The sequence below is a fragment of the Geotrypetes seraphini genome, chromosome 18 (assembly GCF_902459505.1).
Source record: "Geotrypetes seraphini chromosome 18, aGeoSer1.1, whole genome shotgun sequence".
Lineage (NCBI taxonomy): Eukaryota > Metazoa > Chordata > Amphibia > Gymnophiona > Dermophiidae > Geotrypetes > Geotrypetes seraphini.
Genome location: NC_047101.1, coordinates 9,342,974 through 9,369,433, shown reverse-complemented (window position 1 = coordinate 9,369,433; position 26,460 = coordinate 9,342,974). Strand labels below are relative to the sequence as shown.

The 26,460-nt window shown below is 40.6% G+C and overlaps 1 protein-coding gene across 5 annotated transcripts in view; it reads right to left on the bottom strand.

Moving 5' to 3' along the window:
• The window catches only part of RAPGEF6 (Rap guanine nucleotide exchange factor 6), a 251,129-nt gene that overhangs the window by 81,968 nt on the left and 142,701 nt on the right, over positions 1–26,460 (bottom strand). For all 5 annotated transcript variants that reach the window (XM_033926955.1, XM_033926960.1, XM_033926957.1 and 2 more), the window contains 4 exons: positions 21,334–21,465; positions 2,603–2,783; positions 1,811–1,947; positions 1,496–1,654 (listed from right to left, as the gene is read on the bottom strand). In XM_033926955.1, the coding sequence (XP_033782846.1) occupies positions 1,496–1,654; positions 1,811–1,947; positions 2,603–2,783; positions 21,334–21,465 (609 nt within the window). The remainder of the gene's footprint in view (positions 1–1,495; positions 1,655–1,810; positions 1,948–2,602; positions 2,784–21,333; positions 21,466–26,460) is intronic.

Here is a 26,460-nt window from a genome sequence, read left to right as displayed (position 1 = left end):
GTGCAGACAGACACGGTCAAACTGCAGTTCATCGGTAGAGGAAAGTGTCATCTTAAGCAAGCCTGACCTCAAGACAGAAATCTATGCTCACGTGCTCTTCCTATATTTAGGCCTTGCTGCTGCTGTAGGTCGATATGGGAAGGACACATATCCTAGCTGGATATTCTCTATATACTCCCTACCTGCTGCTCGATTCCCAGGGTCCAGACCTGCTAATCTGTAACCAGTTAACCCTGGTGCTTAAAACTAAGTGTGTTAGATTAATCCTGGCCAAGCATTAACCTTTTCCGATCATAATAAATTTTACGTTACGCTGGTTCCAATCGTAATTATTTTAGCAAAGTTTTGTATTATTCACCGTTATCATTTACGGCTATTGTAAACATAATGTAAATAAGTCATAAGTCTGTAAATTCAAATATTTTGTGTTCCTGGCTCTTTATTAGTCCATACAGACTGTTTATTTTTGGAATGTCCCATCATCCGGGATAGGAAAAGGTTAATCAAGTTTGACTCTGTTCCGCTATGTATAAATGTTAGCAACCACAAAGTCGTTAAGTGCCATTGACTCGTGCTCAAGTCCTAGCGACTAGATGATATCAAGTTTTTGTGGCAGAATACAAAGTAGATTGCCGAGCCTTTCTTCTGCGCAGTATAAATTCAATGCTGTCACATCAAATGCGATCTTCCGCTTCCAACACTGCCCATCTGCTGTACATCGTTAGTCTGATATCTCCGCTGAAACCTGTCCACCTTAGGAGACCCTGCTGGTAGTGAAACTACCAACAGCATAGCTTTCAGCTAGAGAATGAGACGGGGACAAATTTGTCCCCATACTCGCAGGAATGCACTTCCCCCATCCCGACCCCGTGAGTTTTGTCACTGTCCTTGTCCCATTCCTGTAAGTTCTGCCTTAACTGCATAAGCTTCAAAACACTTATGATTTTATTTTTTAATATATTTTTATTGAAAATGGCAAATGGTCCAGACACGGAACCATACACAGCAAGAGAACAATACACTTATGATTTTAAAGTGTTTGAGGCTTGTGAAGATGAGGATGGAGCTTGCAGGACTCACGAGAACTGATGGCAGCCATTCAGGGAGTGGCGCAGGCTCAGGCAGGAGCACAGAAATCTTACTCCTGCCGATACATCACTGGCCCACCAGGACTTAAAAAGGAAATACCACAACGAGGGGAGGGAAGTGGGCCAGGGTACACCATTTAGTTCAGAATTTTTTTTTCTTGTTTTTTCCTCCTCTACACTTAGGTGCGTCTTATGGAACGAAAAATAAGGTACTTTATTGTACTTCTTGATTTATATTGTGTGTATGAAAATTTTATGTTAATATTACTTATGGCTGATATCCCTTATGTTTTCTTTACACTGCAATTTTATATAGGTAATACAAAAACATTCGCAAGCAACTTATTCTCCAAAGCTATTACATTTCAGAATTTTTTTTTTTTTTTAAATCCTATATTGCAGCTTACCTGGCAATCATCTACTTTGGTCCTCACCAACCCATTCATGTACTGCTTGTCTAGAGAAGGAACAATGCCAAAGCTATTTCCCATGCAGAGGCTCTCACTTCTCCCATCAGGATATACTATTTCCACTGTGCCATTTAAAATGACATACCAGGAGTCCAACTACAGTGAAAGAAAAGTCATACAGATGATGCTACACATATTAGCCTCCCCCAAATGTCAAATCGCTGCTTTCATAATTGTTTCTATTTTATAAACACCTATAAATTGTACATTTCAACAGTAATAAATAAATGTTTGCTATTATCCATCACTTACATCCTGTCCATGTTCGAGAATGATGGCCCCTGCTTGCTCTACCACTTCAAAGATCATCACTGCACACAGCTCTCTCCTTACAGACATTGTCATGTTTGCAAACGCAGGAAGCTGGTGCATAAACTCCAGCAACTGTTCTGTTGTGGAAAGAAAACAGGCATAAGTATTACATACTAATTTCTGCATGTTACTACAAAATTTTAATATGCAGTTAATCAAATACATATAACCTTTTTATTTACATATACAATTATTTGTGCATAGACAGAATAGATCTTGCCAGATACTTATGGCCTGGGTTGGCTACTGTTGGAAATATACTGGGCTTGATAGACCTTCAGTCTGTCCCAGTACAGCAACTCTTATGTGAGCCAAGTGTAGGATAATCAAGCCATTATGATATCACTGATGAGTTTGGCTCTTAGACATTGGTGGAATAAGGCATTATGACATCACAATCTCAGCTCTGGAATATTGCTACTCTTTGGGTTTCTGCCAGGTACTTGGGGCCTGGACAGGATACTGGGCTTGATGAACCTTCGTTCTGTCCCAGTACAACAACTCTTATGTTCTTATGAGATTTTTAAATCTACAATCTATATGACATTCTGACCTGTCGGTGTAGATGACACTTAATAGCTCATCAACCATAACAAATAAAACAAGGGCAAGAAGGGGAAAACAGAAGCAAAAGAATAGAACTCATAGATCAAAGGAACTGTTAATTTTATATTTTTAAGTGCAATCATAAAATATTCATAAGTACAGAAAGATCCCATTACTCCTGCTCACCAATATCGTCATCCATTCTATCCGCAGGATCCTTCTCCAGGCACTCTCGCACAATATCGCGTCCCAGCAAGGGTTCAGACGTTCTGTCGATCTCCTCATCCTCCTCCTCTTCATCCTCAGAGTCCACAGGGGCTTCTGGCAAGCCTGTTAAATCTACATCTCCCATCTCACTTTCTGTGGCCTGAAGAAAAAACATGCAATAAGAAAAAGTTCGGAACCACTGCCCCCTGAAACAGTTTCACATCAAGGCCAGCTCGTAAAATCAGATTTAGGATTGCCTAGGTTTCAAAATCACCACAAATCAACTACCATTGTCACAGTTAATCTAAATAATGATGTCATACGGATGACACTTTTTCAGAATAGAAAAAGTGAGCAATCAGCGAATTCTGGCGGTCCGTTATGCAAACAGTTTAATGTCTATTTTGTTACAAATTACCCAAATTTACTTAAATTATAATGTTAACCAAAGTTAAATGAAAAAAATCTATGGGTTCCCTTTTTCTCTAACCTTTGTGTATATATATAATAGAATGTAGAGACCTATTTAATAAACAGATTACTCACGTACTTATCTAAACAAATTTCCATACTGTATTTATATGGTATTATGACATTTCATGCTTTTTAATTCTTTAATGTGCAGCTGATTTCACTTAAAAAGTCTCTCTGGCAGCACGCTTAATGTGTTCTTACTGCCCCCTACCATGATGAGATAGAAAGTTAATAACGCACTGCTGGCTAATCAACCCACAGCTGAAACCTTATATGAACTCATTTAAAAAGTGCATTATTCATCATTAATGACAGAATCTAACAACAGAACAAATACATTTCTCCACTGGACACCTGAGGTTTTCTAAAATACACCTAAATAAGAATCATAATAAGGGCCTTGTACAAATGGAATAAAACAGGTCAGCCAGTGATCACATGATCATTTTTATTTTATTTTTTTTTTAATGCCCGAGCACAGCTGAATGAATTAAGAAAATTGAAAACCAGCTACACCATAAAAAGCCCTGGTATACAAATCAGATTGCTTCCCAGAAAACTGCACTGGTGGCATTTCTCATGGAGTCAGAGGCAGCTGGAAATTAAGCTGCATTACATCATCTCAAAAAAAAAAAAAAAAAAAAAAGGCGGCTGCTGCCGAGATCTCTTGGGTTTGTTTTTTGGCACAGATTTAAAATGATTGCACCTTAGACTTGAAAAGTAAATGATCAAATGCCCTTCTGGCATTTCCAGACTAGGTACTACTATCGATGCATGTTTTCATTCTTAAGTATTCAAAACTGGGACAGTTTCCCATCTTTGACCTTGCATCTCTACCATACACCATGATCTTATTAAAGCAAGAAAGCTAGAGCTGCCAGATGTGGGCTCTGGACTATGTGCATCCAAATGGGGAAGAGAGCTTCCTTCCTAGGCGTCCAGGCAAATTTTATACATCACACTCTGAGGTAATTTATACCCTCAATTCTACGCAAACAATGGCATGGATTACTGCTACAATATTCAGAGGAACTCCTTAGTGCAGCCAAAAATTGTACAAGAGAAGAGTCAATTTCATTAGTTTCAATCTTCTGATTGCATTACCTGAAAATTATTTTCTGATGGGACACAGCAATCCTTAATCTAATCATCATTATAACCACTGTTTGTTTTTGTTTTTTAGCTCTTACATCACTCCATCAGGCAGCAATATAGTAGGGAGCTCGTCCTTGCCCACCCAATAGAATGCTATATTGTCTTACTATATGAGTTTGAACACTACAGTGCTAATGGTCAAAGGGAAATGCTATTTCATTTTTGTATACCAAAAGTCTTTTTCCTGATAAATTGATATTCTGCTATATATGTTCTTGTATACAATATACTGTATACTCTAATATAAACAAATCCGAATAGAGTAGAATCCTGATTAACCAGTATTCAAGTAACCGGCACTCTCACCCAACCAATACAAAAAAAAAAAATCCCTGTCAAAAAAAAAAAAATGTCCTCAAAGCAGCAGTGGTCCTGAGTTGCAGAGCCGCTATCTAAAATGGCTGCCGCTGAGACCATTTTAACTTGTGGCAGCCATTTTAGATAGTGGGTCTGCATGGGGCAGGAATGTAGGAAAATTCTCCTGTCCAAGCTTACCGCTGCATCACCAGGGCTTTAAAGTAGGTTTTCTAGAGGTCTGGGAGGGAGGTGTGATGTTTCTGAAACTGCTGGGACAGGAAGTGGGAGGGATCCCTCCTGTCTCGGCTCATTGCTAGACCACCATGGCTTACGGCAAGCCTGGGAGAAGCCTGCAACAGGTCCCAGGGGAGGGGGGGGAGCAGGAATCTGTTTATATTTGAGTATTTACAGTAAGTACCAACTGTAGACCAAAACAGTGCAAGGAACTAGTAACTGTTGTATAATTCTTCATTCTCCTTGTATCGACATGATGAATTAAGGAGGGGTGTGATGCATTAATAGTACATTCATCTATTCTACCAGATCAGTATTCAAATCTTCATGAATCCTTCCCATGAGCCATGAAGAGTTTATGACAGCTGAGCAAGATGTTGGCTTGCTGCCCAGTTGCACATCTAGAGATCACATCCTTTTTTGTAACAGAAGTTAGACCTTGCAACATATTTTCCTACCCACATTAATTGTCTAACTTATTTTTAAAACTAAGGGTATGTGATATGTACTAAAATTAGCTCATGTAACAAGCTTAGACACACATGCACTTGAATTGAGTTTCTGTATAGTGAATTGTTTCTATGTTTGAAGAATATGGCTTAACTTAGTCGTGGCCTTGCCATGGTTCTTCTAAGATTATCTCCTTTTCATCCTCTTCCCTTGATGTCAGGCTGCAAGAATGTTTCTTTTTGCGAGTACCTCTTCTTGAACTTCCTCCTCTGCCCCATGTGAACAGGTCCAGATTCTTCATCTACGTCCAACATCCCTCTTATCTTTCTCATAACTATCTATTTCATGCAACCTTCCAAATCCGAGAGATTACCCCTTTTAACCCCCTTGACTTCTGCCCATGTATCTTCTCTTTGGGCTAGATTCAGAACCTGGTGCTCAAACTCAGGCATCAAAAAATTATTCAGCACTGTTATTCTATATAAAGTGTGCATATTATATAAAATAGTGTGTAGCGTAGATGCTGCACCTAACCTTTGGGCACTGGACTTAATTCTGCTAAAACCTGGTGTAAATGCCGACACCTCAATTAGACCTGATTAGGCAGTATTCTGTAATTCCACAGGCAACATTTCAGAATGTCCGTGGCCACACCCCCTTTTGAGAGATGCACCACAGGAGTTAAAATAGTGTACAACGAGATGCAGGTTCAGTTCTTGGGCCTGTTCTTTTTAACATTTTTGTAAGTGGAGGCTTAAGGGGACACGATAGAGACTTACAAGATCATGAAGGGCATAGAGAAAGTGGAGAGGGACAGATTCTTCAAACTTTTGAAAACTACAAGAACAAGAGGGCATTCAGAAAAATTCAGAACTGATGCTTGTAAGTTCTTCTTCACCCAAAGGGTGGTGGACACCTGGAATGCACTTCCAGAGGATGTGATAGGACAGAGTACGGTATTGGGGTTCAAGAGGGGATTAGATGATTTCCTGAAGAAAAAGGTGATAGAAGGGTACAGATGGAGGATTACTATACAGGTCCTGGACCTGATGGGCCGCCGCGTGAGCGGACTGCTGGGCGTGATGGACCTCTGGTCTGACCCAGCAGAGGCACTGCTTATGTTCTTATGTTATTGCTGAAGGGCCACGTGGTAAGAGTTGCTTCTTTTCGGATGATACAAAAATTTGCAGTAGATACCCCTGATGGTGTGGCTAACATGACAAAGGACCTGACAAAGCTTGAAGAACGGACTGGAATTTGGCAGCTAAAATTTAATATTAAGAAATGCAAGGTCATGCATTTGGGCTGCAAAATCCTGAAGGAACAGTGCAGTTTATGGAGTGAAGAACTTTTGTGTAGGATTTAGATGTGATATTATGTGATGACCTTAAGGTGACCAAACAGATTTAAAAAGTGATGACAAAAGCTAAAAGGATGGCTGGGTGTGTAAAGAAAGGAATGGCCAGTAGAAATACGGAGGTAATAATGCATCTGTATAATACTCTGGTGATACCCCATTTAGAATATAGTTTATACAATTCTGGAGACCACACTTTCAGTAAATATACTGTAAACAGGATTGAGTCAGTCCAGAGGAAAACTACTAAAATGGTCTGTGGTCGTCATCAAAGTGTATCAGGAAAGACTTAAAAATATCAATATGTATACTTTGGAGGACAAGTTTGAACCCTAACCCTAACCCTGTTTCATTCCCAACTCTCTGATGACTGGCTCATGATATGAAGTTAGCAGTCTGGGCTGAATCTTTGTTGCTTCCAAGATAGGAAACACTTAAAAGTGCTCTATAAATTCAGAATGAAGGGACAATACGAAACCTGGTATTTCAACACACAGCTTGGGTAGGGGTTGGGCATATTTTGCTTCAAACCAGCCTATTGGTGATGATGGACCTTGACCTCTAAGCATGCAGCAAAAAAAACCCAAAAACACAGAGCATGACTACATTTAGACCCAGAATGGAATGTGTGGTTAAGAAAGAGGAAATTTCAAAACCCTCAGAAGTGAAGTAAAGCAAAAATCCAAACAGGATCCTTTTTTGTTTAGGAGGGAGAGTGTGGCGCAGTGGTTAAAGCTACAGCCTCAGGACCCTGGAGTTGTGGGTTCAAACCCACGCTGCTCCTTGTGACCCTGGGCAAGTCACTTAATCCCCCATTGCCCCAGATACATTAGTTAGATTGTGAGAGGGAAAAATGCTTGAGTACCTGAATAAATTCATGTAAACCGTTCTGAGATCCCCTGGGAGAACAGTAGAGAAAATTGAATAAATTAGTAAAATAAAAATAAATACTACTAATTCAACTAGAAAATAAAAATGTCTTCCTTCCCCACTTCAAAATCATTGTGGTTTTAAATCTTATAGCAAATATTAAAAATTTAAGAATATTTGCATGAAAACAGCATCCAAAGCAGCAGCCACCCAAACAAGGATAAGCAGTTGGTGATTAAGAACAGGTCAGCTTTATCCTTGGGAGGGGGAGGAAGAGGGTCTCTCCTATGGTTAATGTTTAGGGAAATAAAAATTCTTCTGAATGGCAAGTTTGGGAAGGACTACAAATCAAGGCCTACTTAATATTCAACGGGTACAAACCAAAACTTTCACCAACTCATACATCTGCAAAACGCTGCTATTCATATGCTCAATCGTGCCCATCATTTTGATCACTTAACCCCACTTTTTCTAAAGACTGCATTGGCTCTTGGTTTGTTTTTGTATTATTTTCAAAATCTCTTCCTTTACTCACAAAACACTTCACTCAGGCCAACTGCATTATCTTTCTTCAGTGATCATGCCCTACATACCTTTCAGAGCTCTCTGCTTCCTGGACGCAAACCACCTGGTTCACCCAGGCCCTAAGCAAGCTCAATTTGAATCCACCAGAAACTCAGCATTCTACTTCATTGTCCCAAAACTCTGGAATGACCTTCCCCCTTCTCTTTACCTTGAACCGACCTTTTCTAAATTTAAGCCTTAGAAACCACCCGATATATCCCTATTACAGTCCCCAGACAAATCATAAGAATTGTTTTTACCCTCTAGACCACTGATCTCAAACTCGTGGCCTGGGGGCCACATGCGGCCTGCCAAGTACTATTTTGAGGCCCTCGGTATGTTTATCAATCACAAAAGTAAAATAAAACAGTTTCTTGATCATGTTTCTTTAGCTATAAATGACAATATTATTAAGACTTAGCCAAAAGGAAACATTTATAAACTATAAAGAGTTTTACCTCATGCAAAATTGTCATTTCTTTAATAAGACATTCACTATTTTTTTCTGAGGCCCTCCAAGTACCTACAAAACCAAAAGTTGGCCCTGAAAAGGGTTTGAGTTTGAGACCACTGCTCTAAGCTGAATGAATGTGGTCTACTCTGTCCTTTTATGTTAAATTTTATCATGTAAACTGGAAAAGGCGGTATATAGGTATGGAACTTGATATATAGCTTTTTCTGTGTGATTTACACAATCAAAGTGGTTTACATGGGGCAATGAAGTGTTGTCCAGAGTCAATAAACCATAAACCACTACCTGAACATGCCCCTTATCAGGGGCACAGACACATTGCTCAGAAGAAAAGGTTGCTGAAAATTCCAACCTTTAGACAAGAAAAAGTGACTTCTAGACAAATATATTACAATTCTATATGTGCTTACTAAGCATTTCTATATGTAGACATGCCACATAATTTGGAGACAAACCTAATTAAATGTAAACAAATCTGTTTGAGTATTTAATTCTACTTTAAAAAAATAGAAGATGCTAGCAAATTAAGATGTTCCAGTGTGAGATCTTCTGTTTGTTTTTAGCCTTGTCAAAACAAAGGTTCAAGATATCAGAGAATACTACTACAATGTCTAATTACCGTGGCAATAAATAAATCAGTAAGCCTTTCTTTATGGTTGTCTGAAACTTAGGAAAAAAATAACTTACCGAAATTACATTTACTTGTACCCTGCAACCCCAGAATTCATCCTAGCCTAGCCGTTACATACCCTGTGATAATTCACACAGATTTTTGCTGACTGATCATCAGGCATAAGGGTGAACATTTTTTTTTTTCCTTGTTAAATCTGGAGGGCTACAAAGTTGGAACAAGAGAAGCCGCATTTCAACACTTGGACCTGAAATACAGGAAACCACACCCTAATTGCAAGAGGGAAAAAAAGAGCAAGAATGGTCAAGCCTCATCAATGCTCAGGAAATGAAAAAGAAAAAAGTGTCAGGTCACCATCTCCTGTCATCTCAACACCTGTTCAAATAAGTTACACATCTGGATGTTAGCAATGAGAATACAATATGATTAAGGAGTCTGACAACACACAGATATGTCATGTTCTAGTAGACATGTTGATTCTGGAGAACACTGGCTTCTTTGTATGCCATAACAACTTTGATTGGATAAATGTTAAGCTTTATGCAAAAATGGTACATGTGACCTTTTGTGTTAATAGAGGTCCTTTCTTGGTCACATATGAAGATGGGACCAATATGGCTCTGAGGACCAAGTGTATATTATCCTCCCAGATAATCCTTAAAGAGGTGTCACATGGAAAAGTCTAAAGGTTTCTATGGACTGAATCCCCAGGATAAACAAACTCGTACTCTGAACAAGGGCCCATGGTCTACTGTAGTTTGCAGCCACAGAGATGGTCACAAAATCCAGCCTCTCTCACAGAACTAGTAAGCTTTTCTTTTTGACTCTACATTATCTCCCAATTGCACTGCATATCACATTTAAAATTCTGGGGTTTTATATTTTGTTTTAATTTTTACATAGAATTAATCCTTTATATTTGGCACCTTTGCTATTTTTTTTTATAATTTTGTTTATTGAATTTTCAATTTATACTAAGCAAGAAAGCTTCTTCTTGCCCCTGATTTTCTCTCCTTCTCCTGCCCCATCTCTTAACATCATCCCTCACTTCTTCCAATCTCTAGTTCCCTTTCACGCTCCCCATCCCTGTTACTTCTTCACTCCCCTACATCCCTACCAGAGCCATCACTTGTAAAATTTCCCAAAAGGATAAAATAAGTTATACAGACTACAATCAAATTATTTTATCAAGTATAAAATTTACATTAAATATGCAAATGAATTCAAATTTATCAAAATGCGCTACAGAAAGGAGGAAGATGAAAAATGGAATTGCTAAACTAAAAGATGCTGGGAACCGATATATGGAGAGTGATGAGGATAAAGCAAATATGCTAAACAAATATTTCTGTTCTGTGTTCACAGAAGAAAATCCTGGAGAAGGACTGAGATTGTCTGGCAAAGTTACACGAGAAAATGGAGTAGATTCTGCACCGTTCATGGAGGAGAGTGTTTATGAGCAACTTGAAAAACTGAAGGTGGACAAAGCGATGGGACCAGACGGGATCCATTCCAGGATACTAAGGGAGCTCAGAGAGGTTCTGGCGAGTCCTATTAAAGACTTGTTTAACAAATCTCTGGAGATGGGAGTGATTCCTGGGGATTGGAGGAGATCGGATGTGGTCCCTATTCATAAAAGTGGTCACAGGGATGAAGCAGTTGTTGGAAAAATAATGGAAGTGCTGCTGAAAGAAAGGATAGTGTACTTCCTTGAATCTAATTGGTTACAGGATCCAAGGCAACATGGCTTTACAAAAGGTAAATCGTGCCAAACGAACCTGATTGAATTTTTTGATTGGGTGACCAGAGAGCTGGATCGAGGACATATGCTAGATGTAATTTACTTAGATTTCAGCAAAGCCTTTGATACATTTCCTCATAGGAGGCTGTTGAACAAACTTGAAGGGCTGAAGTTAGAACCCAAAGTGGTGAACCGGGTCAGAAACTGACTGTCGGACAGACGCCAGAGGGTGGTGGTTAATGGAAGTCGCTCGAAGGAAGGAAAGGTGACTAGTGGAGTCCCTCAGGGTTCGGTGCTGGGGCCAATCCTGTTCAATATGTATGTAAGTGACATTGCTGAAGGGTTAGAAGGAAAAGTGTGCCTTTTTGCAGATGATACCAAGATTTGAAACACAGTAGACACCGAAGAGGGAGTGGAAAATATGAAAAAGGATCTGCAAAAATTAGAGGAATGGTCTAATGCCTGACAACTAAAATTCAATGCAGAGTAATGCATTTGGGTTTTAATAATCGGAAGGAACCGTATATGCTGGGAGGTGAGAAGCTGATATGCACGGATGGAGAGAGGGACCTTGGGGTGATAGTGTCTGGAGATCTAAAGGCGAAAAAACAGTGTGACAAGGCAGTGGCTGCTGCCAGAAGGATGCTGGCCTGTATAAAGAGAGGCGTAGCCAGTAGAAGGAAGAAGGTGTTGATGCCCCTGTACAGGTCATTCCTTTATATTCATTCCCAGTTCTTGAGACCCACCAATGGGTGTCAGGTTTTTAGAATATGAATATGCAAGAGAGATTTGCATGCCTACTACCTCCACTGTACACACATTTCGCTCAGGCACATTCATTAGGGTTATTCTGAAACCTGACCTGTTAGTGGTCTTTGAGGAATGAGCGTGAAGCTCACTATCTTTAATTAATATAATTTTAATAAGAATCTATGTTGGCAGAGTGTTTGATGGTTTGTAGGAATGGCAGGCCTAAGGCAATAGCTTGTATACAATCCTATCTATATCTGCTCTCTTGACTTTATCTCATGTGGAAACCTTGAAGAAAATGCTTCCGTTTTCAAGCCTTACCATTTTGGTTTTTTCCTTCTCCCTCTCCCCTTTTTTTTCAGTTTTATTGTAACCTACTCATCCCTTTCTTAACTTATGTTTCCATACTCGTTTGTTTAAAGTACGGTCTTCGTGTCTTTGTTATAACTCTTGTTCCTTATTTTTTATTTTATTATTATATTTTTATTGCACACCGCTTAGATTTACCTTGGTTTTATTAGCGGTACAATACATCCCTGCAAATTTGCAGTTCGCAAATCACGGACTCAGTCTTTCGTGATATTTTCCGGCTGTCTCTTCCAGGAACTAAAGTCAGGCTACACCAATCAGGAGCTGCTTTGACACGCCAGATAATATGTCAAAGCAGCCCCTGATTGGTGTAGCCCAGTGGTCTCAAACTCAAACCCTTTGCAAGGCCACATTTTGGACTTGGAGGTACTTGGAGGGCCTCAGAAAAAAGAGTTAATGTCTTATTAAAGAAATGACAATTTTGCATGAGGTAAAACTCTTTATAGTTTATATCTCTTTTCTTTTGGCTAAGTCTTAATAATAATATTGTAATTTATAGCTAAAGAGACATATGATCAAGAAACTTTTATTTTACTTTTGTGATTATGATAAACATACTGAGGGCCTCAAAATAGTACCTGGCGGGCCACATGTGGCCCCCGGGCCGCAAGTTTGAGACCACTGGTGTAGCCTGACTTTAGTTCCTGGAAGAGGCGGTTGGAAAATACTAAGAATGATCGCATACCCGATTTTCCTCACCCACCACCGTCCCAGCTGCCCTCTCCTGCCTCCGCTCCGCTCCATATCAAATAAATTGAACGTGGGATCTCTCAGAGAGAAAGAGATAATGGTTACTATGGATGGGCAGACTAGATGGGCCATTTGGCCTTTATCTGCCGTCATGTTTCTATGTAACTTGAACTTGACAGATCCAGTGTTCATAGCTCATCTAATGTGATGTTTGACCCCCTTCTCTTTCCATCTCCTTTTTTTACTGTGTAATGTTATCTTCAGATGTGTCCATAAACAGGAGAAACAAAGCTACTGTCTGCCTACTACTGCTCGACAGTCAGGGTTACTCATCCACTGATCGACCTCAAGAGGCAGCAATCACAGTAATGGACAGCAAAGAGGTGCCCGAGGTTCACGGATAATCTATAGCAGGGGTGTCAAATGTCGGTCCTCGAGGGCCCAATCCAGTCAGGTTTTCAGGATTTCCCCAATGAATATGCATGAGATCTATTTGCATGCACTGCTTTCATTGTATGCTAATAGATCTCATGTATATTCAGTGGGGAAATCCTGAAAACCTGACTGGATTGGGCCCTCGAGGACCGACATTTGACACCCCTGACCTACAGCATCAGCAACTGCATAATTGCAGAAGATGATTTGTTTATTTTTCTTAATAAATGTTAACAAAATTAAATAAGGAGCAATACAGAGACATTTTAAGTACTGCTGTTAAATCGTATAATCACGCTGTGTTTATGCCAAAAACTAAACATTATGAATGTATGCCCAGAAATGGTAGTGGAATTATATGGATTGTGTTGCTATTGAGAAATTGCTGGCAGGTTAGACTCTTCCTGGCAATTAAAGCTCCATTGAAAGTTCCCATTACAGCCTCAAACCAACCAGGGAAATGGCAAGCCATGCCCGATCTAAAACTCGTTTACGCTTCTGTACACCCTGAATCACTAAGGGTAAACCAGCTAGAAAAGACAACTCACAATGGGAGACAGTCATAAGCCAGTAATTAATACTCTCTGTGATGGGGGGCTCGTCCACCACACAGAACAAGGTAAGATAAGATAAGAAGCAGGGGTAATAGCCTGGCCATTAAAACAACAACAAACTCGGAACCCAAGAAGCCAGGGTTCAAACTCTGCTTCTACCAGCAACACTCCATGTGACCCTCCCACTGCCTCAAAGTGGCCCATGCAGAAAGAGCAGACCATTCATTTTGGGCCACACAATGCAGAAAGGCATTTAGTAATGAAATTAATTGAAGTTTATTTTTATTTTGATATACCACCTATCTAGAAGTCTAAGCAGTGTACATACATATACATCTAAAAGCAAATAAAAAAATAGGATAAAAAACAAATTATACAGAGGGCCAAACAGATACTGACAATGTACAGAGATGTGGTACAAGAGGAAGGGAGGATAAACTGGTTACAACAATTTCCTATCAAAAGCAAAGGGTGTGACACAGTGGGATGAGGCATAACGTTTTGATTGATAGAATTACGTGATGAAGGCATCTTTAAACAAAAATGGCTTAAGGTTGGATTTAAAGTTTGTCAAGTTGTCTTCTTTCCTAAGGTAATGGGGGAAGGCATTCCAAAGGCTGAAAAAAATTGTTTTCCAAGTTGTGCCATAGAATATATGACAAACTGATTTTGTTTGGCTGATCTTGAAGGGGAATAAGGTATGAGCAGTCGATCAATAAATGCCGGTGTATGTTCTGATCTTGCTTTAAAAGTAAGCAGGAGGATTTTATATGTTATTCGATGGGTGACGGAAAGCCAATGGGCAGATTGAAATAGAGGTGTGACATGATCGAACTTTTTTTTCTTGCAGATGTCTTTGATAGCAGTATTTTGGATTATTTGGAGTCTTCTTATCTCCTTATTAGCAATCCCTTGGTATAGTGAATTACAATAGTCAAGATGAGATATCACCAAAAAATGAATGAGGCTATTCAGTGAATGGGAATTCACTTGATAGACATCAGCATGGTAAACCGGCTATTAGATAATCCACAACATAAGAACATAAGCAGTGCCTCCGCCGGGTCAGACCATAGGTCCATCATGCCCAGCAGTCCGCTCCCGTGGCGGCCCAAACAGGTCACCTGTCTGAATCACCAGAAGGGGCCCCCTTGCCACCCTGGTTTCCCATTGAAGTCCTATCTTCCCATCGAAGTCCTAACCCTCCGGTTTTGCACATGCACGACCTGGTCGGGTTTCTATACTTATTTCCTGGATACTTCTCTCAGTATCCCACGATCCCTTTATCCCTCAGGAATCCGTCCAATCCCTGTTTGAATCCCTGTACCGTACTCTGCCCGACCACCTCCTCTGGCAGCGCATTCCAAGTGTCCACGACCCTCTGGGTGAAAAAAAACTTCCTTGCATTTGTTTTGAACCTATCTCCCTTCAGTTTCTCCGAGTGCCCCCTCGTACCTGTTGTCCCCTTCAGTCTGAAGAATCTGTCCCTATCCACCCTCTCTATGCCCCTCATGATCTTGAAGGTCTCTATCATATCTCCCCTGAGCCTCCTTTTTTCCAGGGAGAAGAGCCCCAGCTTATCCAACCTCTCGGCGTATGGGCAGTGTTCCAGCCCTCTTACCAGTTTCGTCGCTCTCCTTTTGACTCTCTCAAGCACCGCCATGTCCTTCTTGAGGTATGGCGACCAATACTGCACGCAGTATTCCAGATGCGGACGCACCATCGCTCGATACAATGGCATGATGACTTCCCGCGTCCTGGTTGTGATGCCCCTCTTTATGATGCCCAGCATCCTGTTGGCTTTTTTCGAGGCTGCTGCGCACTGTGCAGATGGCTTCAGTGATGCATCCACCAGCACACCCAAGTCTCTCTCAAGTCTGCTGTCTCCCAACAATGCCCCCCCCATTTTGTAGTTGAACAACGGGTTCTTTTTCCCTATATGCATGACCTTGCATTTTTCCACATTGAAGCGCATTTGCCATTTGTCTGCCCAGTCCTCCAGCTTCTCCAGGTCCCTTTGCAGGTCCTCACACTCCTCCCTGGACCTAACTCTGCCGCACAGTTTGGTATCATCTGCAAATTTTATGACCTCGCACTTTGCCTCTTTTTCCAGGTCATTGATAAATATGTTGAAGAGTAACGGCCCCAGCACCGATCCCTGTGGCACACCGCTCGTGACTCCCCGCCAGTCAGAATATTGGCCCTTTACTCCAACCCTCTGCAGTCTACCCGACAACCAGTGCTCGATCCATCTGTACACATCTCCTCCCACCCCGTGGTTCCACAGCTTCCTAAGCAGTCTTTCATGTGGCACCTTGTCGAAAGCCTTTTGAAAATCGAGGTAAATGATGTCGATGGGTTCCCCATTGTCCACCCGACTGCTTATTCCCTCAAAGAAGTACAGAAGGTTCGTTAAGCACGACCTTCCCTTACAGAATCCGTGCTGGCTTGTTCTCAGTAGACCATTTCTTTCAATGTGCTCGCAAATGCCGTCCTTGATCATAGCTTCCACCATCTTCCCTACAATTGAAGTCAGGCTCACCGGCCTGTAGTTCCCAGGGTCACCCCTCGATCCCTTCTTGAAGATAGGTGTGACATTTGCCAATTTCCAGTCCTTTGGTACCTCTCCAGTTTTCAAGGATAGGTTACAAACATGCTGGATTGTGCCCGCTATTTCCTGTCTTAGTTCCTTCAGAACCCTTGGGTGGATCCCAATGAATAGAAACTAATAGCTTGTGTACTGAAAGTCTACTTCATAAGCAATTAAACGCCAAGTATGACGCAGTGTAGAATGTTTAGGGGGAACCCCCAACCTGAACACCCTGCTCCCTTCTCTGATAACTAGTGTACCCTTCCTCTACTTCCAAATGGATCCACCAACCCCTTCTCATCTCCCCCATATAACCCAAAAGCACCAGTGGTCTACCGGTCCCCTCCCTCCCATCCACCCAACTCTCCGCCCCCACCAACATTACACATTCCTAGTAGTCTAGTAGCCCTCCTCTCTCCTTCTACCTGACCCCCCTCCCCCCAATCTCTGATGTAAAAAAAAAAAAATCCCTGGTGTCACATGGTACCCTAACCTCTCTCCAAGCCAGAACCATACCTCAAAAGATGCACTAGGCAGGGACAGTCTGCCAAATAAAGCAGGCCATCAGAATACTAGGGCAATTTATTTCAATTTAGAGAGAGATTGAGGGCAAAGTGTGAGCCCATAGGTAACATTTTTTTAAGTCACTCTTCCTGGAAGTGCCTCAGTCAATTACCAGTAGGATTTTTTTTTTCCAGTTAACTGTACAGTAGGAACTGGAATGCTGAGCTAGTTGTACCAAGTTCTTTCTGCATGAGCACCTTATGGATCGTATATAATGTCTATGGGGAAAATGTTTAGTTAACAGGGTCCTAAGATTGTAAATTAAATCTACTGTAGACGTGCAAAGAGATTGACCTAGGGAAAACTAATCCTTGCTACAGATATAAAATGCTGGGTTCTGTATTAGGATATTAAGAGTCATGTGGGTAATATGCTGAAATTCTCCACTTTGTGTAATGATTTTTCAAAAAAAACAAATAAAATGTTAGTAATTTTTGGGAAAGGCATGCAAGTAAAACAGAGTATCGTAACACCCTTGAACTGATCTATACTGCAACCACACCCTATGTAACATACAATTCTGTTTGCCCCCCTCTTGAAAAACAAAAAAAGGTTCAGCGGAATTAGAAAAGGTACAAAGAATGACAAAAATGACAAATGGGTTTCTTATGAAGAAAGAGCTAAACAGATTAGAAAGGGATGACTAAAAAGGAATGCGATAGAGTCCATAAGATCATGAGTAGAGTGTAACAGGGAAACAAGAGAATGGTTATTTATTCTTCCAGACAGAACCAAGACTAATGATCAAACCAACAGGTACAAAATTTAAAACAAATTTGAAAAAGCAGATTTTCACTCAGGAATCAAGTGTGAAGCTTGTTGCTGGGAGGATGTGGTCACAGGTTTGGACTACTTCCTGAAGGAAAAGTCTAAGACTTTGTCATGCTTTTGCTTCTTCTTGGGAATGAGCACCAATGGAATGGATCCCCTTCTTTGCAATCTGTTGGATTTTTCCTGGTGGCCCAAACTGGTCATTGTTCAACTGATCTTTTGTTTGACTCAGCATGGCAGTTCTTATGTTCTTAATTCTATAAAAATCTTCCATGCAGCACATGACTTTCCAAAGCTGATTATAACTTTCACAACCAGTCATGTTTTCAGGATGTTAGGTGACTCACGTTCGAATCCTAGCAACTTGATGATCATCAAGTTTTCGTGGCAGAATACAGAAGTAGATTGCCAGGCCTTTCTTTTGCGCAGTGTTGTCACATCAAATGCGATCCTCCACCTCCAACACTGCCCATCTGATGCTGCCCAGATGGGTGGTACATCATCAGTCTGACATCTCCGCAGAAACCTTTCCACTCTGAGAGGCCCTGCTGATAGCAAAACTACCGACGGCACAGCTTTCAGCTTCTCAAATGTGACAAGCTCATGTAGGTTTTCAGGATACTCAATGAAAATGCATAACAATTACTAGAATCCAATTGCATGCAAATTTATATTATGCGTAATTAGTATAGATATCCTGAAAACCTAATTGGCTGTGAAATCCCCAGGCAGATCTGGGAATCCCTATTTTTAAATTTCTCCAGTGTGCCACTGCTCATCACAGATGGATACCAATTCAAGGTAACTTGTGCACTCTGGAACATCTATCATGAGCTTAGGAAGTCACATGCTAAAACCAAGCCAAATCTGCCCTCTTGCCTCCTTTCATCGACTTGAATTTTTTTTTTTTTCACTCAGTGGTTTTTCTCTTTTTTTTTATTTTATATTTATTAGGTTTTGAAAAATAAAATACTTAATGTCAGACTTCAAAGTGTGAATAAGAGGAAACAGAGACCGCTAGATCCAAAGAATTAAAAGAAAACCATAGAGCAAGAGGTAATGTTCATAAAAGTCACCAAGACATTCACAGATTAAAAATGAAAAAGAAAAAAAACAGGTAATTGTCTAAAAACAAGTCACCTAATTGTTCTCATCCATAATCGTTTTCTCAACAAACTATTACATCTCAAATAGAACAAATCATTTTAGCCCCATTAGGGTAATTTTCCTTTATTGCTCTTTTTTAAACCTCAACTGTTGCAGATAATTTGGCTAAAACCGGTTTCCAAGCAGATTTCAGTGCATGCACTTAGCGTCTCAGAGTGACACCATATATTTAAGGGTCAAAACATTTACACAGAATATGAAAGTGCTCTATAAATGCTGTGAGCAACCATCTCATGCTTAAACCAAATGGCAAGATATTATGTACAGTATTGATCACTTTTTATGATCTTCCTCCATTATAAAATGGTCAGTTAAGAGCCTCTTAAGGTCTCTCACTAACATCAATTGTTTAAAAAAAAAAAAACTATTAAAAAGTAGAATGTGTTTAAATAGTTTTAGAATTCAGTCTAGATAAGGCAGGTAGTGAAATTGTGACCCAACCTATAATTTTATCCCAATACCATATGATCACAAGAACAGGATCACAATTTAATAGAAAATACTGGATTTGACAACTAAATCTGTTCCAGATAAAATTCAGACTGCCTATGTCGGCAGGTACTTTCTTTGGAAATGTCTGGTTTACTCCCTGTTGTCATCCATCATTCAACCAACTTCTAGCATAAGTTACTACCTAAGAACCTCATTATCTGCACCAAGCCTTGTACAATAATCTTGAAAATATGTAAAATGTACTTACAAATAGACAAGAAAATTTATGGGGGTCACAGTTGGGAACCAAGATACAGAAAAACTATTAAGCTTATGAAAACCTTTATGTGAATTACTGTGTAAGGCAGTGTGTCGCAAATTTTTTAAGCTGCAGCACACTAATTTTGGGGCTGCAGTTGGAGGGCACCTGGAAATACATGGACGTCAACATGATGACATCACTGGATGGGCCATTTGGCCTTTATCTGCCATTATGTTTCTCTGTTTATATGGCAACAAGTCGAAGAAATTCACCAATTTTTCTACAGAAAAACAGGAGAAACCAAAGCAATGTTTATTTAAAAGTGATGCAGGTCAATAAATAGATCCAAAAGTCTTCATAACTACAAGCGATGCTGGTCAATCAGTAAATCCATATAATACACAGTAAAGGTATTGTGGTGTGGACCCAACAAGGTCTGTGTTTCGGTCATAAAGACCTTCTTCGGGAGTTCAATCAGATACTGCCACTGCTCACTCTGCAAGTATTTTCTTGTGCCGGTAGCACTCCGCTTATAATTTTGAAGACTTTTAGATCTATTTATTGACCTGCATCACTTTTCAATAAACATTTGTATCAAGATCTATGGCAACAAACCATTTTGTAAGGAAAGTAAGTAAAAGTAAGAAGAAAAGAAGGCTGCATTGATTCCCAAAAGTAATAGCTGAGAAGATGAGAAAGAGGTTAGCTTTCATAAACTACAAAAGATCACAAAATGAGGAAGACAGGCAAAAATATCTAGAAAAGTTAAGAAAGTCTGGTCAAGTAGTCAGGAAAACAAAGATGCAAATGGAAGAAAAAATTGCTGACACAGTAAAACGGGGGAGACATTTTTTTTAGATATATTAGTGATAGAAAGAAAAGCAAAAGTGGCATCGTGAGACTCAAAGGTGAAGGGGAGAAATATATAGAAGCTGATAAAAATAAGGTTGAATTGCTTAAATGTTTCTGTAAGCTATTTTTCCTACAATACAAAAAAACTGGAAGCTCACTGGACTAAGGCCCTGATTCTCCAAAAAGTGCGTCCTGATTTTAGGCAGCTGTAGGCGTCCTACAGCTGTCTAATCAGCCAATCGGGATGCACGTTTTTTTAAAAAAAATGCTCCTCAGGCAGGCCGCCTATATTGAAGGCGAGGCCCGCAAGACACCGAGGCCCTGATTCTGTATAGGACGCCCGGGAGAGGCGTCCTATTCAGAATCGGCCTATACTAAACCCCGATTCTGTAACTGGTGTCCATGGTACAGACGCCGGTTAGAGAATCGGGTTAAATTAGACGCGGCCGCTATACTTATGGCAGCAAGGGATCTCCCTGCTGCAATATGTATAGCAGCCGCGGTTGCGGCCGCCTGTCCCATCACCGACAGGAGGATGCCTAACTCCTCCTGTCGGAACCCCGGACCCCCCCTCCCCAAACTCATAATCGCCGACAGGAGGATGCCCAACTCCTCCTGTCGGAACCCCGGAACCCCCTCCCCCCCAAACTCGTAATCGCCGACAGGAGGATGCCCAACTCCTCCTATCGGAACCCCGGAAACCCCTCCCCCCCCAAACTCGTAATCACCGACAGGAGGATGCCCAACTCCTCCTGCCGGAAAGCCCAACGACCCCCCGCCCCAACTAATCTCCCTCCCCCAACTAACCTTTCAATGTTGGTCGGCTGGACGGGTCTTGCTGCCGTCCAGCCGACGGACCCGCCTCGTGGAAATGAGACGGGCCCCGCCCCTTCCCGGCCCATCCCCGCTAAATCTAAGGCCTGATTGGCCCAGGCTGTAGAAGCCTGGACCAATCAGGCCTTAGGCATAGCGGGTCCGCCCATCCCCACTAATCCTAAGGCCTGATTGGCCAAGGTGCCTAGACTTTACCTGATAGATGTCGGATAAACTGCTGCTTCCAGAGTCGCTGGCAATGCTGCATCCTGACTGACTGGGTGGCATGTGAGTGACCTGTGCATGGGGACTGTCTGTAAGGTGCATCTTGGTAAGGTCGGCGGGCAGCTGCAAAGAGGAAAATAAATGTTCTTTAGAAGCAGATTCTTAGAAACGTGCATTTGCATATTCGTCTGCAAATGAAATATAAACTTTTTAGCAGCCACCAAGAACAGTTACAAGGAAGTAATGATTCCAGAACCATGAAACAACAGTATTTTATATCAGAATGTCCCAGACATGTGGGACTTAGCATGGCTTCCATCTTACAGTGGGAGGTGCTGTTTACTTCCTGAATTTTTAGAACTATGAGCAAAAAGAGAGAGTGTGCATTTGGGGCAACAAAGAAAGAACAAGGAAGTCAATAACTTAATTCACGGTCCTTGCCAGAAGGTACATTTGGATCTGTGTCTTTGGCTATTCCATGCATCATGTAATATTTGTTTGCTCTAAACACAGCAACCTCTAGCATATAAAACTCTCAAGTGAATGTTTGGATTTCTGAAGGTATTTTGCTTAAAGTGAATCACACATGCATAAAGATCTCTGATCAACCACAAAGAATACTCAGCTCTAGTCCCAGGAGATTTACCCTTCAAAGATAATAAATAGAAATAAAACAAAGCAAAAACAAAAATAAGATACCTATTTATTAAGTTAGTCAAATAAAAGGTGTCCTCTCATTTTCTGTTTTATTTCTAATACCTTTAAAGTGGACTAACACGGCTACCACAACTCATACCCTTTAATAGAAACATGATGGCAGATGAAAGCAAAATGGCCCATCCAGTCTACCCATCCACAGCATCCACCATTTCCTCCTCTCCCTAAGAGATCTCACCTTATGTTTCATTCCACCAAATTACAGAAAATAGAGACAAATGAGAAACCTGGGTTGAGAAGAAAGTAGACAACAATTTTCAGAGCTACCCTGTAATGTATGTGGTACTTCTCACACAGCTGCAGGCAACACACACAAGTATCCCATATTCATATCGTCATACAAATATCTTCGCAATACCCCTGTGCTCACTCCCCTGGCTCATATAGCCATTAGTCATATGACGGACAGGTTTGAAATAACCTAGAATCTACAATTTCAAGCAGATATTTAAAACTCTGCGACACACTATTTATGATTTTGCTAGAAGTAACACATTCTTACTTATCTTTTGGTTCCTGGACTCAAGAATTTGACTAAAGATTACTGTACAGAAATGCTCAAAACCACAGTTATTTTGTGCTGTTCCTGTGGACAGTGCTACTCAAAGTCTTGAATGCTTTTAGACTTTTGAATAAATTGTCCAGAATTTGTCCCCCTTCCCGTTCCCACAGATAACTGTGGAAAACCATCTTGTGTCATTCTTTAGTGTCTTATCTCAACCTCAGTCCTTCTACACCAGCATTCTGCAATGCAAAGCATGAGGGTCAGTGGCTGTGCCCATTCATACTCTGATTCTTCCCTCTGTCCCCATGTCACTCTCTATGGCAAATCTTATGTTCTTATGTGAGCCAAGCATAGGACAATCAAGTTATTATGACCTCACTGATGAGGTTGGCTCTTGGGCATTGGTGGAATAAGGCATTATGACATCACAATCTCAGCTCTGGAATGTTGCTACTCTGTGGGTTTCTGCCTGGCCACTGTTGGAAACAGGATACTGGGCTTGATGGACCTCCGGTCTGTCCTAGTATGTCAACGCTTATGGTCTTATGTTCTAACCATCTGGTGTCATTTTTTAGTGTCTATCTCAACTTCAGTCCTTCTACACCAGCATTCTTCAATGCAAGGCTTGAGGGTCAGTGGTTGTGGTCATTCATACTCTGATTCTTCCCTCTCTCCTTAAAGAATGACATGGGGATGGTTTCCCACGGTTATCCATAGGGATAGAGACAAATTTGTGGGGAATGTGTGGTGCAGTGGTTACAGCTATAGCCTCAGCACCCTGAGGTTGTGGGTTCAAATCCCTCACTGCTCCTTGTGACCCTTGGCAAGTCACTTAATCCTCCACTGCCCCAGGTACACTAGATAGAGTTTGAGCCCACCAGGACAGTTAGGGAAATATGATAAAGTACCTGAATATGAAACCACTTAGGATATAAGTGATATAAATAAATAGTCAAAATTGTCAAATTCTGTCCCTGTGTCATTCTCTAAGCCAGGCCACTAACCAAAAGGAAGTATTACAGCTCAAGAAACTGAACTCTATGCTTCTGAAAGAAAAATGTTAATTCTAAGAACTTAATTATGCACATTGCATTTATGCTTTGTAATGCTTGTGCTGGTTCTTTCCCTGCCTAGATCCAAAAGTGCCATACACATTAAAATTAAATGTTTGGTGTTTTATTTTTTTACCATGATGTAAGTTTATAGACACTGACTATGTGATTTCTTAGTGGCTACAAGAATGACTTATTAGAGGGTTAACTAATATTACAGCATTGTAAGAGCTGCAGGCAATGGGATGACTGTGAAAGATACCCGATACAGCTGCTCGCTCACTCTCTCTCTCTCTCTCTCCACATCCATCTATATCTGTCAAGATTCACAGCCAACCACTGCTGCAGGAGCTTCCAGAAACTGGCAACACCAATCAGCATTTCCCTCCCGCCGCAGTGCTGCTCTGAAACTCTGCAGGCGTGGTCCAGAAAAGGAGAGGCTGCAAGAAGTGCAAATTCAGCAGAAGACTGGAGTGAGCCTGAGACAGCCTGACTGTAAAGCTCAAAAAAATATTCCCTCAGCTAAAACTGTTGGGGGGCTTGGAGAGAAGAGACGCAGGTCATTTTTAAAAATATCTTAACAAATCCAGGAATCAATGCTTCACTACAGGTGATCAATAATATACAGGGTTAGTATAACAAAAGTTCTTTGTCCTCCAATCACCATATATTCCCTCGGAGGTCAATCTTTTTTTTTTTTTTGCAAAATGTTCATGTTTGGCTCTACTATCCCAAAGGTATATCTGCTATTCCATAACCATATCTAAAAAACTAGAGTTGATGCGGTCTATCCAATGCAATTTTCTGAATCAGCACCCCAAATAACCCCAGGAGCAGGTCAAAAAACCCAAGGTACAAAGAAATTTTTTTTTTTTTTTGCTTGTGTTATCTACAGAATAACGGGGAGATAGGCTAAGAAACATTTAAAGTAGTAGCTCCCTTATTTACACAAACTATCTGAAACAACTTCCACGAGCACGCTGGACCTGCAGTTTTACTTTTGACTAAATAGCTGTTGTCTCAGTATGCAGAAACTAGTTTGGGAGAGTTATGCAGATGAGAGGGATTTTAAAAAGGGAATTTCATATGGTTAGAATATTTATCTTTACATAAGAATTGTTAGAACAAGAAATGTATGAGAGTTTGATGTTTCTACATATTTTGTTCATAACCAATGTAAAGACAATAAAGATATTTAAACATAAAATAAATCTCACTCTGTCTTCTGGATTTCACCTTGTTACTGAATTTCTTTCTTTCACAGATCACTGACCCACAACAAACCAATATGATATCTGTTACATGACAGCTAGTGGCTACAAGAATGACTTATAAAATATGCTAGTGCAATTGCCAAAATCATCTTGAAAGCTTATCAATTTACATTAGGAATCTGTAAAGTCCTGATATGAGTAAGAGTAAAACCCAGCACCTGGGAAAATCCCTATGCTTAGGACCCAATTCTAAATCATAAATTTGATAAAGAAATTTGCAGAATTTCCCAGGGCTTGTCTTCACTAGTTAGCCTAGGAGGAACATAGCCTAAAAGAGGGGAACTTGGTTATGCCATCTGCAAAATTCCAGAATAAGCAATTACTCTGCTATCAGGGGTAGATTTCCCCATAGGCAAAGCAAGCAACTGCCTACAAGCAGCCATCTGATCAAAAGGAGTCCATTCTTTATCTTAGACATGGAAATCATGCATGGAATAGGCTGGTTGGCTAATGTGGCATGGGGAGAGGGTTTGACATTTTGGGCCTATCACAACTTGCAATTTCAAAGACAGACCCTTCCCCATCCCAGCTAAAGAGGGATTGCTAAATGCCCCAATGCCTAGAGGGAGTTGGAGGGTTAAGTCTGCCACTCTCTCATACCCCAACACACATTTTTGCCAGCACAGTACTTTGTTACTGTAGTTTTTAATATCACTTCCATCTTCATAAAATAATGTGTCTTTCTTCAGGGTAGGTTGAGGTCTGCAGTGTGTCTTTATTTATATATATATATAGATAGATAGATAGTGGGTTCACGGACCTGATTGAAAGCAGGGCAATCTGTGGGTCGAGAAATTTGAATCTTTGGCAGGGAAGTCTGTTGGGCATGAGTTTGAATTTTGGCAGGAAAGTTTGTTGGAGGTCCAGGTCTGAATGTTGGATATTGGCAGGAGTGTTTGGGACCCAATTTTTCATGTCTAGAGAGAGAGTCTGAGGTCCCATTTTTAAATTCTGTCAGAAAAGAGGCTGGTACTTTTTGAGATGGAGGAAAGCTGCATTTCTTCTCGGCCCCAGTCCTTTTTGCACTAAATTTCTTTTGGATGAGATATTGCCATGCTTAACAGAGGGATACACCAAGGTATCTTCCACATGCTGTGACATTACATCAGCTCCGTCATCGATCCTTAAGATCGGAAAACACAATGCACATCTGTTGATGAGTTAACAGCATATGAGGTATGCTAGTACCAGATCTATGGCTATTTCGGTGGCAGGGGTGAAACTTTGGAATAATCTGGTTGGACAATTGAGAATGAATAATAACTTTCAGAGTTCAATAAATTATTAAAAACAAATCTTTTTATGGAAGCTTTTTAAGTGATTAAGATGCAGTGACTGAAGAAATGAAGTGATTAATGGAAATGTTATCTGTATATTGTTTTGCTTTATACTGATTTATACTGTGTTTTATAATGATTATGCTTGTTGTTTTTGTAATCTGCTTAGGTATAAGCATAATATAAGTTTTTTAAATAAATAAATAAAAAATAAATACTTTAGCATATAAAATGCTGCTTCCAACATGTTCAAATCACTTATAAAATTGCCTTAATGGCTTCCCCAAGCACCC